Source organism: Eretmochelys imbricata, chromosome 14 (genome assembly GCF_965152235.1).
Source record: "Eretmochelys imbricata isolate rEreImb1 chromosome 14, rEreImb1.hap1, whole genome shotgun sequence".
NCBI lineage: Eukaryota > Metazoa > Chordata > Testudines > Cheloniidae > Eretmochelys > Eretmochelys imbricata.
Window position 1 is genome coordinate 8068649 of NC_135585.1, and position 13887 is coordinate 8082535.

At 37.3% G+C, this 13887-nt stretch overlaps 1 protein-coding gene across 4 annotated transcripts in view; it reads right to left on the bottom strand.

The window, feature by feature from the left end:
• HELZ (helicase with zinc finger) overlaps positions 1-13887 on the bottom strand; it is a 151929-nt gene that overhangs the window by 101026 nt on the left and 37016 nt on the right. For all 4 annotated transcript variants that reach the window (XM_077832976.1, XM_077832975.1, XM_077832978.1 and 1 more), the window contains 4 exons: positions 12001-12199; positions 10686-10793; positions 10022-10319; positions 4835-5102 (listed from right to left, as the gene is read on the bottom strand). In XM_077832976.1, coding sequence (XP_077689102.1) covers positions 4835-5102; positions 10022-10319; positions 10686-10793; positions 12001-12199 — 873 coding nt within the window. The remainder of the gene's footprint in view (positions 1-4834; positions 5103-10021; positions 10320-10685; positions 10794-12000; positions 12200-13887) is intronic.

Genomic DNA, 13887 nt, shown 5'->3' on the forward strand with positions numbered 1-13887 from the left:
TTCTGAGACATGCTACTCTTTACACAATCATCTTAAGTGGCTACATTGGTTCTAGTCTACTGATGAAAACCTTCTTCTCCAGATTATTAAATTATTTCCATTGACTAGGGAGACACCTTCTGGTGAGCTATTCAACCACCAAATCCTCTAGTACTCAAGCACTATACTTCCTTCATTCACTCCCCCTTTCCTTCTTAGATTGAACATGAGCACATTCCATGTTCATGCTTAGTAAGATTTAACAACATGAACCTCACTCCCCAAGCAAAAGATCTGAATCAGACCAATTAAAAACAACACTTTGGAGTGGGACTGCACTTTCCTTTCAAAAGTCTGTTTCTATAAACTGATGAATTAAGCCTCTGGACATCCCATGAAGTCAGGAAGTATTTTACAGATTGTGAAACTGAGGCACAAGGAGGTTAACTGAGACATTTTTTTTAAGTGACCTCTAATTTTGGGTGTTCAACTTCAAATACCAAGAGCCTGATTTTCAGAGGGGATGAACTGAAGCTCCTGACTTCAACTGGTGTCCTGGACAGTCAGCACTTCTGAAAATTAGGTCATAGGTGTCTAAAGTTGGGCACACAAGAATGGAGCACCCAAAATTAAAGGTCATGTTTGAAAGAGCGAGCCTTAGCCATCTGCCCAATGTAACACTCCAAATCAGGGGTGAAGGCAGCAACACAACGCAGGTTTCTTGTCTCCCAGTCCAACGCTTCCTGTCCTAGTGTATTAATTAATAAGCCACTGTAATGTTCATAGCTACCATTTGTTTTACTATAGGTTCTTTCAAATAGTACATCATGGTGCTTTTCTAAGAGGAAATAAACTCCTTAGTCTCCCAAACAACTTACCAAAAAAAAAATCAAATATTTTTGAGGTTTCTCTCATATTTGACATTTTTCTGGATTACACAATGGATGCTTTCACACTAACACTTAAAGATCTGATATTCAGCTAATCAGAAATGCAAGTCCAATTAACACTTTTTAGTGTGCTCTCGCATAAACACTTTACCACAAAAGCCATAATTAATTTTTGAGAGTTCTTATATACTGTAAATTCAAGCTTTGTGTAATTTTAGAAATACTTTTTCTTCACTGAGAGATGAACTCTCAAGTGGTGAGAAAAACTAAGTTTGAGTTTCTTTTGAAACTTCAGCTGTCTTAGTCATCATGCCACCTCAAAACTTTTGTAGTCTTTGATATACTTCTTTCTCTCAGATTTTTCTGGGCACCATGAAGTTGGAGACAAGCGCAGTAAAAACGAACAGGAAAAATCTATCAGCCAAAATCTCAGCAAATCTGCCCTCTGCCCAATATTCCAACCTTCCAAGCAATGTTATAAAATTTCAGCATAATTATGCTTCTATTTCTAATTTGTTAGGGAAAAGGTTATTTTCTATAATTACATCACAAAAGTTTAAGACTTAACAGATCATTAGCCCATCTGCTTCCAGAGCAGACCGTAGCCCCCCAAAAGACCAAATATCCCTTAACTTGAGAAGCACTGCTCTATCTGATGTGGCGGACTGGCATTTGTTTTTTCCAATGTGCACGCAGACCAGCAGCCGATGGCTCGCGGACCGGCACTGGTCCACGGACCACCACTTTGATTAGCACTGCCTTAGAGAATATGGCTGTGTGTGCCAGTTTTTTAAAAAGTTCAGTATGGCGTTTAATATTCATGTGCATAAGTTCCACACAGGGCATGCACAGCAGCATTTTACTCCTCAGTGGCACAGTGTAGTATGCAGTAATGGCTCATGAACTCAGGGCCCAATGCAGCAAAAATACATTGACCTTCCATGAAAGCCAATATGTGAGGCTTCTGAAAACTTGAGTGAGAATCTGGTCTACAATTTGAATAGCAAAACATGTGACAGGTATTATTATTATTATAGTCTGCTTTCTTTTTTAATGTAAGAGTGAGAAAGATGAAGAAGTTTAAATCCTCAAAAATTACATGAAGGGTCCAAATTACCACCAGATCCGAACTAGCATCTAAATTAGAGCTTGGCCTGCACACCACAATATTACAATAAACACAACTTACACATAAAGCTCTCCAAGACTTTCCCAACCCCACCAGAGACTCCCTTGCGACAGTCAATTAAAGACACTTTACCAATGCCATTTCAACCTCTTCCACATGACACCTTTCAGCACTTGACCTTTGGCCTTCCAAGGAAAGTCTGGGACAAGCACTGCAATTTGCAGCGTGCCCTAAAGGTCAAAAAAAAAAAAAATAGCCAGGCTCAAAATTAAGGCTAGGAGCGAGAACCAGAGTGCTGAATCCTTCACCAAGAATGCCCAGCAACCAACACCCTCCTGCTTATAGTGAGGGCTCTTAGCTCAAGCGCTGGAGATGACCACATCCGCTATAGGATCACAAGGAGAGAGGTAATCTCGCAGGCAGACAGAAACAAACCATTTAGCGTGTCATAGATCAAAACCAACCCTATGAATTTGACCTGGAAATCAATTGGCAGCCAGTGCAGATTTTGGAGTATGGATTATGTGCTCCAAGCGGGAAACTCTGCTTAGTAATAATCAGCTGGCTCAATTCTACACCAGCTGCAGCTTCTGCATATAGTCCTACGCAGAGCACACTGCATAATCCACCTTTAGGCCCATGTGCACACAAACAGATGCATTCTTAGCTCAAAACTGGAGGTGTCACTACTGAAAAATTAGCCCAAAGGACAACATTTGATTTAAAGCAAGCACCACCAGGAAGCTGGTGATTCTATTGTGTATCTAAGTATTGCAGGGGTCTTGATACAGCAGGTGGGGTGTTACATGCTGCATATGAAGCCATAAAGTAGCCTCAAGTTTTAACCTTTTCTCTGCATTTTCTTGTGCATGTTTAGGCCTATTGCATCATTTTCAAATCATGCACACCACCACTTTCTAAATGGGATCAATTAGGGGCTGATGAAAGTGAGGAACCAGCAGTACTGGTTAACCCAGCAATGCACTGCAACCATGGACTGCAAATTATTCCAGTCCTGGACCTCTCCTGAGAGACCCTGTTGTCAATCAGTTGTTTTATAATCTGTTCAAATATCTACTAGAGGCTAGCAAGATCCACAACAATCACCATTTGTGACCTAAGGCACACGGGATCACATGTATGTAGAACTTTGACCCAGTGTATTAAAATGGGTTGACTATAACATAATTTAATCAAAAGAAGAAGATTTCTATCATCAACTCTACCAAACAGAAGACACTTAAAAAATATGTATAGAACTTACGTTTATTAATCCACTTAACAGAAAGTCATGCAATAGCAATAATTTATTGCAGTACCAAATTATCCAAAAGTGAAGCATCATGTATTTGGAACGTACTCATTATTCCACCGTTTGTACATGCAAGCTGCTCTTTTGTCTTCCATGAGATGTTGGCAACGTAATTTTCAACAGGAATATTAACAAAGTAAAAACATTATTTATTTGTTGTTTGTATCATTGTTTTCTCTAAGTCTGATCTTGGTTTAAAATGCTTTGAAAGATAAACCTCCATAAAAATACATGTGATGGAGGTCAGCAAGAGGGAATCTGTTAGTTTGCTGAAAACATCATGTAGAGGCAAACTCTTTGTATGTTAAATTCCAGCTCCCCAACAGAGGAGTGCTATGACTAGGTATATTCAGTGAACTGGTTCAAGTTTACTATCGCTTATACAAGATATGAAAGCAAAAATGACTAGATACTATTTTCCTGCTTCAAAAAAGTCTCTTTCAATAATAGTACATATTATTAATATTCTTAAATGACCACTGCATAATTAGATTAAACTCCTGACTACGTCTGGAGGCACAGTGCTCTACAGAAGACATTCTTGTATTGGTATATACAGGATTTTACTTGCTACCACATCAAGTTAAGGGGGAAATGATGCCAATAATGATGCCAATAAGAGTTCTTGATCTAGGGGTATGTCACCTTAAAACATTTTCATACCATACAAGTGAAGGTGAGATCATTAATCACAAATGTCAAAATAGAAAAATGGTCTAGAAGAGCATGACTATGAACCTGGAACGTGTACCTTATTTTTCCACCTGTATCCTTCTCATATATCTAATGGTGCTGGACAGCATATATATATAATGACAAAGAATATTCCTGACACAAAAAATAGAGTCTACATTATGTGCCCATTTTACACTTGGAAAGCTATTACTCAGTCTGCCTGTTTAGCGAATAGTAGGTAAAGCATCAGCTCTCCAAAGCAGTTACTCTAGATGTACACGTCTGCAACAGAGATCAGGATCTGGCCCACCATGAGGAGGATTCAAAAGTTTTCTTAAACCTGCAATCGTCTATAGAGAAGAATGGTAATACTTTTCTTTTCTGAAACCCCTTTTATTTGAGGATGTCACAGATAACTGAACTGTAACAGGCTCTCTTTTTTGGCAAGGGAACAGAAACATTCTAAATTGCCCCTGCTGTCCTTAACATTTTTTTGTATTTAGGGAGCTGCAAGAAGAAAAAACTAACATCAGGACCCTCGGGAAACACAGTACATTTGAGGTTAGTGTCTCTAACCCTAACCAAAGGTTAATGAAGACATCTCTTTATCTTCACAGCCATTTATTACTACAGTATATATTTCCATTCTCTTCTATGAAGAGGTAAGATTTCAAGACTCATATCCACTCTTAATTTACTTTAAAGATGTAAGAAGGCTTAATGACTAACTGTTAGCCCTTTCAAAACCAGTCAGAGAAGTGCAATTACAATGAAAGGTTGACACCCTAATCATTTGTAGTAGGACAGCAACAGTCAGTTAAGACAGAATTTTGTAAAAGTATTACTTACTTGCTGACTTCCTTATACTGTGCTATTTCCTCAATATAAAGGAGGTCATGCAACCGAGACTGATAGTTGATCTTGGTCAATGATTTGTCCAGGACAGACTGTGTAAACAGCTGGTCAGCAGATAGAGGAATTTGGTATCTGATAAGAAGGCTCTTCTCCAATTCAGTAGTTTCATTAGGCTCAAAATCTACAATAGTCTTAGAAGTAGAATCCCAACGCTTAGCTGTAGTTAGTAACTGTTGCCGTGCATGCATCAGGTATTCAAGATCTGCATGTGGAGATGCAAACAGGGACAAGATTCAGTACAAATTCTCCAAGATAATTTTCTACACTTTGATCACATGTAAATGACATATATAAGTGGGAAACAATAGATTTTTCCCCACCACAGCTTATTCATGTAAAACAGAATAATTGTGAATTTGTAAGCTAAACTTAATTTTTAACTAACAGAATATGGTTTGGTTCTTCAAGGAGAACACAGGATTACTGAAGTCACTAAGCTATTTTAAAATAATCAGACTGCAGATAAGATTCTCCTTTGTCTAGGACAGTTTTCATAATTTTACTGTTGAAGAACAAGTCCAACTTCAGAGACTGATTGACAACAGACACAAAAACCAACTCACACACAAGAATAAGAGAATATCAAAATATAGCAACTCTACAGGTAGAACATACAAATTAAACAAGCAATGGAAGGAATCTATTACTATAACTAAGAGCAATCAGAAGCATCCATAATATCTGCATGTCCTTTTCAAATTTTAGATATAATAGCAAACACCTTTCCCCTCCAAAACCAGAGAAAATACACATGAACCTCACAAGGTAAATCATGTCAGCTAAGCTGTGGGGGAACCAGTAGGGTAGGTGATAGGGAATCTCCTAACTTGCAGTACACGGAAGACCTTTAGCATATTAAAAACTAAATCCCAGGTTAATATAACATTAGGGTTAAACATTTTAAAAGATTCACATCGTACACACACAATTAATTCTCCAAGTATCACTTGAAAGTGTGACCACATTGATAAATGGAAGGAAATTAATGTTTCAGTCTATCCTTAGTTAGTTCTGTTATGTCTATATATTGTAGCCCAAATCATAAAGATGAAGTCAAGAATTTTTCATAGACCCCTGCAATAGCCATTGACACGCAAAAATTCAACACATGGCAACTGCTACCTGGAGGACTACTTAGAGGTTTCATGCAACAGAACTACAGTTAAGCTAAAAGCTTCAAAATGATTTAGCATTCATGGTGAAGCATCAGCTGCCTTTTAATGTATCAACTTTGAATCGGGCATAATATGGGTGCCCAGATATCACAGCACTGCCTGTGAAAGAGTTAAGACAGACCCTGTAACCTCAAATAAAATATTTCATTTTATCTACATCATTCTGTATCCTAAAGAGATGAAAAATGTGATGTCTGAGTGATAATATGAGGCCAGTTTAGCAACAGGAATCTCAGATCAACATCACTCTTCAGCCATCGGAAACAGGCCTGTCTCACTTAGTAAACTACTCTAATATTTTTGAAAGTTCATCTAAGAGAGATTAGAAAGAAGATATAAATAATTCTCTTCTTCCTCTAAACTGAATGATGTTAGGTGCTAATGATGTACAACAGGAGAAAAAGGCCCATGTTTGATGATTTCAGAATTAGGAATTATCTCACCATGGGTATTACATTTTCCTGTACTGATCATATCTTAAGAGTGTAACAGTACAGTCAGACTGCCAGGACACTGTCCTTGTTTGCTAGGAAATTGGCCATTTGATATTGCATGCTACAGATACTTCCTGTAACTGTTCGTCTGACATAACTATTTTCTGAGTATTAACATGGAATATACATACAGGGTTGCTTTCCTAAAAAGACTTTTGTGCATTTCCAATCCTAAGAACATTTTCATGGCATGAAAAACTAATCTTCTCTTGAAAGAGAGAGCTTCCCAAGAAAAGTGACAGACGCCGCTCAACTTAAATGTCTCTTCTCAATACTATTTAAAAAGGAGGATGCTTGTCTTTCATGAGGTCATAGCTCCAATATCCTTAAAAGTTATTATTGACCTTCCCAAGTCACTGCCTAGATCTATCTGTCATATACGGATTTGTACCGGCAGTGTAGGCACTCACTAACAACAGGTGAAGGCCTCCTTCAGGATTGTTTGCTCGATGTTACTTCTTCCGTCAGACTGCTACATACTATAACCCAACACCCCACCACTCAAGGAAATATAAATGCAAAACACGCACATGGAACAAGATATATGCCTAACATCACAATTCCTTCACTTGCTTTCAGTTGCAATCCTTACCCCTTCCATGGCCCATATGTTGTCTACATAGATTGTTAGCTCTTAAGGGAAAGACTTTGTACTTATGTTTGGTTGTAAAGAACCTAGCGCACTTTTGGGCATTAGATAAATATTAATAATAATCTGACTGATTGGAGATTTCCTTTGCTATCTCTCTGCATACAGAGATGTGACATCTCAAAAAGAGGTGTCGTAGTGAACTCGGCAGGCAGTACACTATGCAGCTTCATCTTTCCATTTTGCGCCAGAGTGCCATTTACATTGCCCCTGCCCTTGATCTAGTTTTAGCAGTCAGCACTGAGAAATCCTGGCAGTTTAAACTGCAAGGACACTGACTTGTCTGAAGATTAATAGTTTTGCCTTTGCAAATAAATTATGGCTTGGCTCTCTTGGTCTTAAACAGCTCTACATTGCAAGGACACCAGGTCTCTGCAAGTTTACTGACTTTGGAAACCTGTCAGCTCTGGTTAGCTGCCCTCTTGCATGGAGATCACATAATAGTTCCTGAAAAGACCACAGCCTTGCTCTTAAACACAGTATCTCATGCATTCTGAAACATATCCTATGTGAAGCTCTAGTGTATTGTGGACACTACAACTTCCTGCTTTGGGCTATAAGTATTCAGGTAATCTGGAAAGAAGAGTTCATAAACTATGGCATTTGCTATTTACATTTTCTCTTTGCTGATCTGGTAAATGTAAATCTGTTCTATGTAAACAAAGGATAGGAATAGCAAAAAGCAATACCTGCAACTCTAGCCAACCCACATACTGTATGTATTAGTGTATAGCAATGACATCTATAATTATTTCTGCTAATAAAAAGGTCTCAAAAGTCTTATATCACTAAAAAACAAGGAAATATGAATTTCCTGGATCACTTAAAGATGTAGGAATAGATCTGGAGATGCTAGAAATAGGAAAGAGTCTCTACAACACATCTCTGAAAGGTAGAATGAAATTAATAACAATAGCCTGCAGAATTATGACCTCTGCCAAAAATTAAATCAATGTTCCTTCAAATCTTTGTGAGCTGAACTCTTCCTGGGATTCCCTGATGACTATAACAGACAGACTAGAGAAACAATCTTCCTGAAGAGATAAAATACGCTTCATTGACCAGTATTCTGGTCATCTCCCAGACAGTCAGACTCTATTTCAGTCAGAATCAGTCAATCTATTTCTGCGCCTCCTAAGTAGTTTTGCCAATTTTGGTCTGGATCTCATCAATTTCCTAAGATTTACAATTAATAGGAGTACAACTGGTTGTATTTTCCTACAGCCTTTAGGAGGAGATTATGCTAAATGTTTCTGAGTTCTGACCTCCTGTTTGGATAAATGAATTTGCACAAATTTCCAAAACAAGAATCAGTGCTCAGCTCTTGGCTTCTCAATATTGTAAGTCTTCTTGACAAATCAAGTTCTCATTAACTGCCAAGCAAAATATTTCTAATGATCTTCGGACTATACCCAACTGTTTCTGAGCAGGGGGGAAAAAAGTGTTGATTCCCCTTTGCCTCAAAAGACAATTCTTTGTCACATAAAAAAAATTAAAATTCTTCATCGAGCATGTTTTGAAGGTGAACCTAATCAGCATCTGGAGAACAGTCAGTGCAAAAAAAAAAAAAAGAAAAAAGAAAGCATTAACAGGACCACAAGCATTTCAGAACAGCCTAAGCAAAACACAAACACTAACTAGAAACTGACAAATGACTCAAAACTGTGAAGAAAGAAAGGCTTTCGTGTGCTAATCTGGAAATTCTTTTGAAAAAGGGAAAGTTAGTCAGAAAAGAAGCAGCAACAAATTGGTTTTATTTATTCAAAAACAATGAGAAATGATTCTAGCAAAGCAGAACTGAATATCAGCCATTATTCACATCTATCTGACTCTAGCACTCAATTGCTTTAAAATGTCCCAAGCAAAAGTGTTGTAATCACCTCTCTTAGGAAACTGTGTCAAAATCTATTAAATCTCTCTTTCTCAGACACAACTTCAATTTTCCTTCCCTTAGTTTCATCTCATTAATCCTGGTTATTCTCATTGCAACACAGTAAAAATGCTTCTTAGGCCCATTAAGTCTTCTCATCTCTCCAATCTTCATAGAGACACAGATGACTACCAGGCCTCACCCTACCTTCTTTGCTTATTGCCAAGCAGTACACATTTAGCTCTTTTAATCTTTCCCCATAAATCAATCACTCCTGCTCCCTGATCATCTTTCCCCTTCTTCTCTGAATGCCTACCAATTTGTAGATATCTTTCTGACAATGAGGTGCCTAGAACCGAAAGTCCTGATTTCCTGTTTGTAACTGACAGGAACAGATCAATGCAGTAAACAAAATACAATGACCATGGCAACATTTAGTTCAAATTTAACTTGAACACAAAGACAATCATGTTTTCTGCCCAGTGCAAGTAGAGACAATATTGCTTTCCAACAATTTCTCGCATTTCTATATCAGGACTTAGAACCAGACGGTCCCCTGTAAATGGCAAGGCAACATTAACTCCACTGACACTATGGCAATTTACACCTGCTGAAGATCTGGCCCAAAATCTACATTTATAGACATGCAAGACATTATATATTATATCATGAAGGACATTCATTATCCACTAACATAAATGTTCTGCACAGAGATGAGAAAAGGAAAAAATAATGTCTGATAAATAATCTTGTATTTATAGTAAACTGACTATCATATTACAGGAGAACACACAACATCAAATGCTCATCATACTGACTGATGAGCACTGCAGGACATGTTTCAGATTCTCAAAATTACCACAAGGAGAAACATTCTTTTGGACATTTCTATCAACTCTGTTCAGTAGAAAAAGAAAAATAGCTGAACGTTACCTTCTGTTGAAGCAGCATCAATCATTACTCGTTGCATGAGTACTGGTTCCAACCCAAAATCAAACACTACGGTTTGGCGAAATGTTCCAAAGATTTCCGTGTTAAAGGCAATACTGACTTTGTATATGTAGTGATCTATTCCATTTTGGGCCATCTTTCCTCCTATCCATTCCTGACAGTTTTCTGGGACTTCTTGTGATACCTGGGTAGTGCTGTCTCCAGCAGATATTGCAACGATATTGAAATGAGGACGATGGGCATCATAAAGCAATGCCACTCGATACAGCATTCTTGCAGGCTACAGAGAAATGCAAACATTGAAGTGACAATAAATTCTGAAAACTATTTTATGAAGTGCTTCATCTGAGGCCAGATTAGGGGAGGCTAAAAGACTTCACTCATCAGGCACAGCTGAGTCTCTGCACTCTCAAAAACATAGTGTCCCCATACGTCCCAGCATCCACACCAGCAATCGCCACCCCAATGGGGAGAAACAGAGTGGAGGTTGGGCCATGCCCCACTACTTCACTTTAAAAGAAGCATTTTGGAGCTGAAACACTAATTGCAAAAGTCTGTGGGTTTACTGGAGCAAAGAAATAAGATCCAAGTGCTGCGAGCATGCTAGCTTTAATATTGATCCATTTTCAAAGAGGAGGAATCCTACCTTACAAGTGAGAGCAAATGTCCACGTTTGTTGAGACTTTTTGGTGGTGACAGTAACCGATAGTTCAGGATTATGCTCTACTCTCACTCCTTCTACACATTCACTAAGCTAGATTTAAAGAGAAAGAAACCTAGCATTAAACTTCTACAGACATTGTCAATAAAGAAGACAGTCAAGCCAAGTTAACATCTTAAAACAGAAAGCCTAAAATGATTGTTTCATAAGTTAAGGGTTGATTTCAGCAAAAACATTGTGCAGGATTCTAATATCAGCACCGGACAAGAACTAATTCAGATATACGCTAAATCAGAGAGGCAGACAACAATTAAGAATGTAACTCAACTACATCATGTTATGTACACAAAAAGACCCAAAACAACCATCCAGGGAGAACAAACACTACCTGATTTTCATAGGCATGGATCTCAAAAATCAGTTTAGGTCAGTCAGGTCTAAGATTTCAGTTGGAAACAAGGGTCTTATACAATAAGGCACCGAGACTGCATTTCCCAACAGATCCAATATTCTCAGTGATTTCAGTGAGAGTACTAGAGTACGAGGAGAGCAGAATCACGCTTACTGCTCATTAATCCATTTGGCAAAGTGCTCACTTTTCCCAGATTTTATCAACGATAGACTGAAAACTCCTTTGTGTCAGTCATAAGAAGAGCTGGTTGACTGCTGCAAAACTAGTGCCACAAACATTCTTTGGACTTGCAAAGAACTGTTGGGTTTGATCAGATCCATAACACTTACTCTTCATAGTCAAATAATTTTATTAGTCTCTAAGATGCCACAAGTACTCCTTTTCTTTTTGCGGATACAGACTAACACAACTGCTACTCTGAAACCTTACTCTTCAGTATCCACAAACATTTGTATGACCAAATGAATGTTTGGAGAATGACTTTTCTTCATGCAAACTCCTGCAACTGCAAGCAAAGAAGGAGAATCACACACAAAAAGGAGTATTCACCGCTGAAAATTAATTCTTCAGTTTAAAAAGTACCACCATCCGAACAAAGAGCAGGAACACCACTGCATGACTTGGTTGACCCATCCTGCACCATGAATAGTCAATATGCAAAATGAACAATTTGCAATCAATCCACAAGTTGTAGTTCACAAACTCTTTGTTGAATTCCTGAGGAGAACAACTGCATTTGTAGAAACCACTCACAGCCTATGAAAGCTTTGTAAGCAGGAAAAGTTTCTTGGTAATGAATAATTCGACCAGTTCTAGTGGTAAGGACTGAAAACAGGCTCATCTGATAGTTTTAAATATGAACACAAAGAAGGAGTTTGTTTTCCTTACCACTTTCTCAGGAGATAATGAATTCATCCATTTCTCAATCAAGGTTTCCATATAACTACCCGAACATTGTTTGTTTTCCTTCTGTTGTTTTAATCTTATCAAGCGGGAAGCATATCGTTTTTGCCATTCTGTTAGCTCTTCCTGGGAATGTGCTGAAGTACACTGTGCACCATACCTGCAGATCCCTTGCTCTAAAAATCTACACAAAACAGGAAAAACAATTATGCCTCAAACTTTTCAAAGTTCCAATTTAAAAACAAACAAACAATAACTGAGATTTTACTTCAAAGAGTTTTCTCCTGGCTTTTGATTCTCTCACATAAAACGGCAGGATCAGTCAATAGAAACTGGTTTAGTTACATATACATGTACATACAGGATTGTTCAGCAGCAGCCTCTCTTGCAGTAATGCCCATAGTGGTATATGCAGAATTTTTCCAATTTAACCATAAAGGGCCATAAATCATTTTACTAAGAAACTTTTACTTTCAAATAAATATGTGCTGAACACCTAACAATGTCAATGACAAACTTTTCTCTAAAGGTCATGTTATTATTTATCAGATGAGTGCTCTTTCAGCAGACATTTTCTGAAGCAACACTGACATCATGTGGTTCTTTTAGTTAACTTCAGGTAGATATTGTGTAAATGTTTTATAGATAGATTTAGAAAATCTCCCAAAGGACATACAGTACTGAACACCAACCTCTTTGAAACAAGAGAGTCAGACCAAGTACATGTACAACACTTTATTATGTTTGTGGATTTTTTTAAATAATGTCAAGTAATGTTCCCAGGTGATATCATTTTGCTTACACTTTAAAATTAAGAAATCCCTTTAGTACCATCTTATTGCCCACACACAATTTAAGAATTCCAGTTCTCTCAGAAAATGCTATGCAGCTGTTAGTCTACACTTTGCATTCAAATAGCTATATTATTTGGAAAATATTCTTGTAGCTAGAATTTTAGCATGTCAGCTATCATTATTTAAAGCTGTAAACACTTAAAAAAATTAGACTGGATGGAGGGAGAATTGGAGGATAGAATTTAATGTTTAAGGTTTGACAGTACTGTGAAATCATCTGGTATACAGCATAAACAGCAGGACAATCCTCACTTCTACATGAGAAATCTAAAATTGATTAATTAAAACACCACATGTACCAAACAGCTGACGACAGCCACGATCTATACCATGATCTTGTAAATGTAGAAGATGTGTAATTAACTTTATGTTGAGTTTCATATATAAGTTTACACTACAGGACGAATTTAGACATCTTCCCACATTGATGTGTTACTGAAAAAGAGGATGGATCAACTAGGTCAAAGGTCACTGATAGATACAGCATATGATGATTAATGTTATGACCTTCTCGTAGTAAATATATTATGTAACAATGCAAATTAGATGGTAAAACTGGAGCTATGTGATTGAAAAATCACAGAAAAACCTTGAAGCAAAGTGTCTGATATACAAGCCACATTTACTTATAGTTTATTATTTGAATTAGCATACTCTTTTCCTTTAAGAAAAGTTTAGAAAGTTTAAAATGATGCCACTGTGTTGTGACGCTCCAAGTATAAATTTTGTATAAAAGAAAGTAAACATTTTAGATATCATTTTAAGAGAAGTGTTCTCATGTTATTTACTTAAAATATTTTCACTGAAAACAATTCTTTGTTTGGATTTAAACATTCCCCTGCAATGTTTTTAATATCATTGTACCAGTGCATGAGAATTCAAGAGTGAAACAGATTAGAATAAAAAAGTGACACTGACTAGTCTATTTTCACAGACTAAACTAAATGAACGGCTAACAAAAAACCAATTTATAAAAATGTGAGTAAAATTAATTGTTTACATTTAAAACAATCTATAC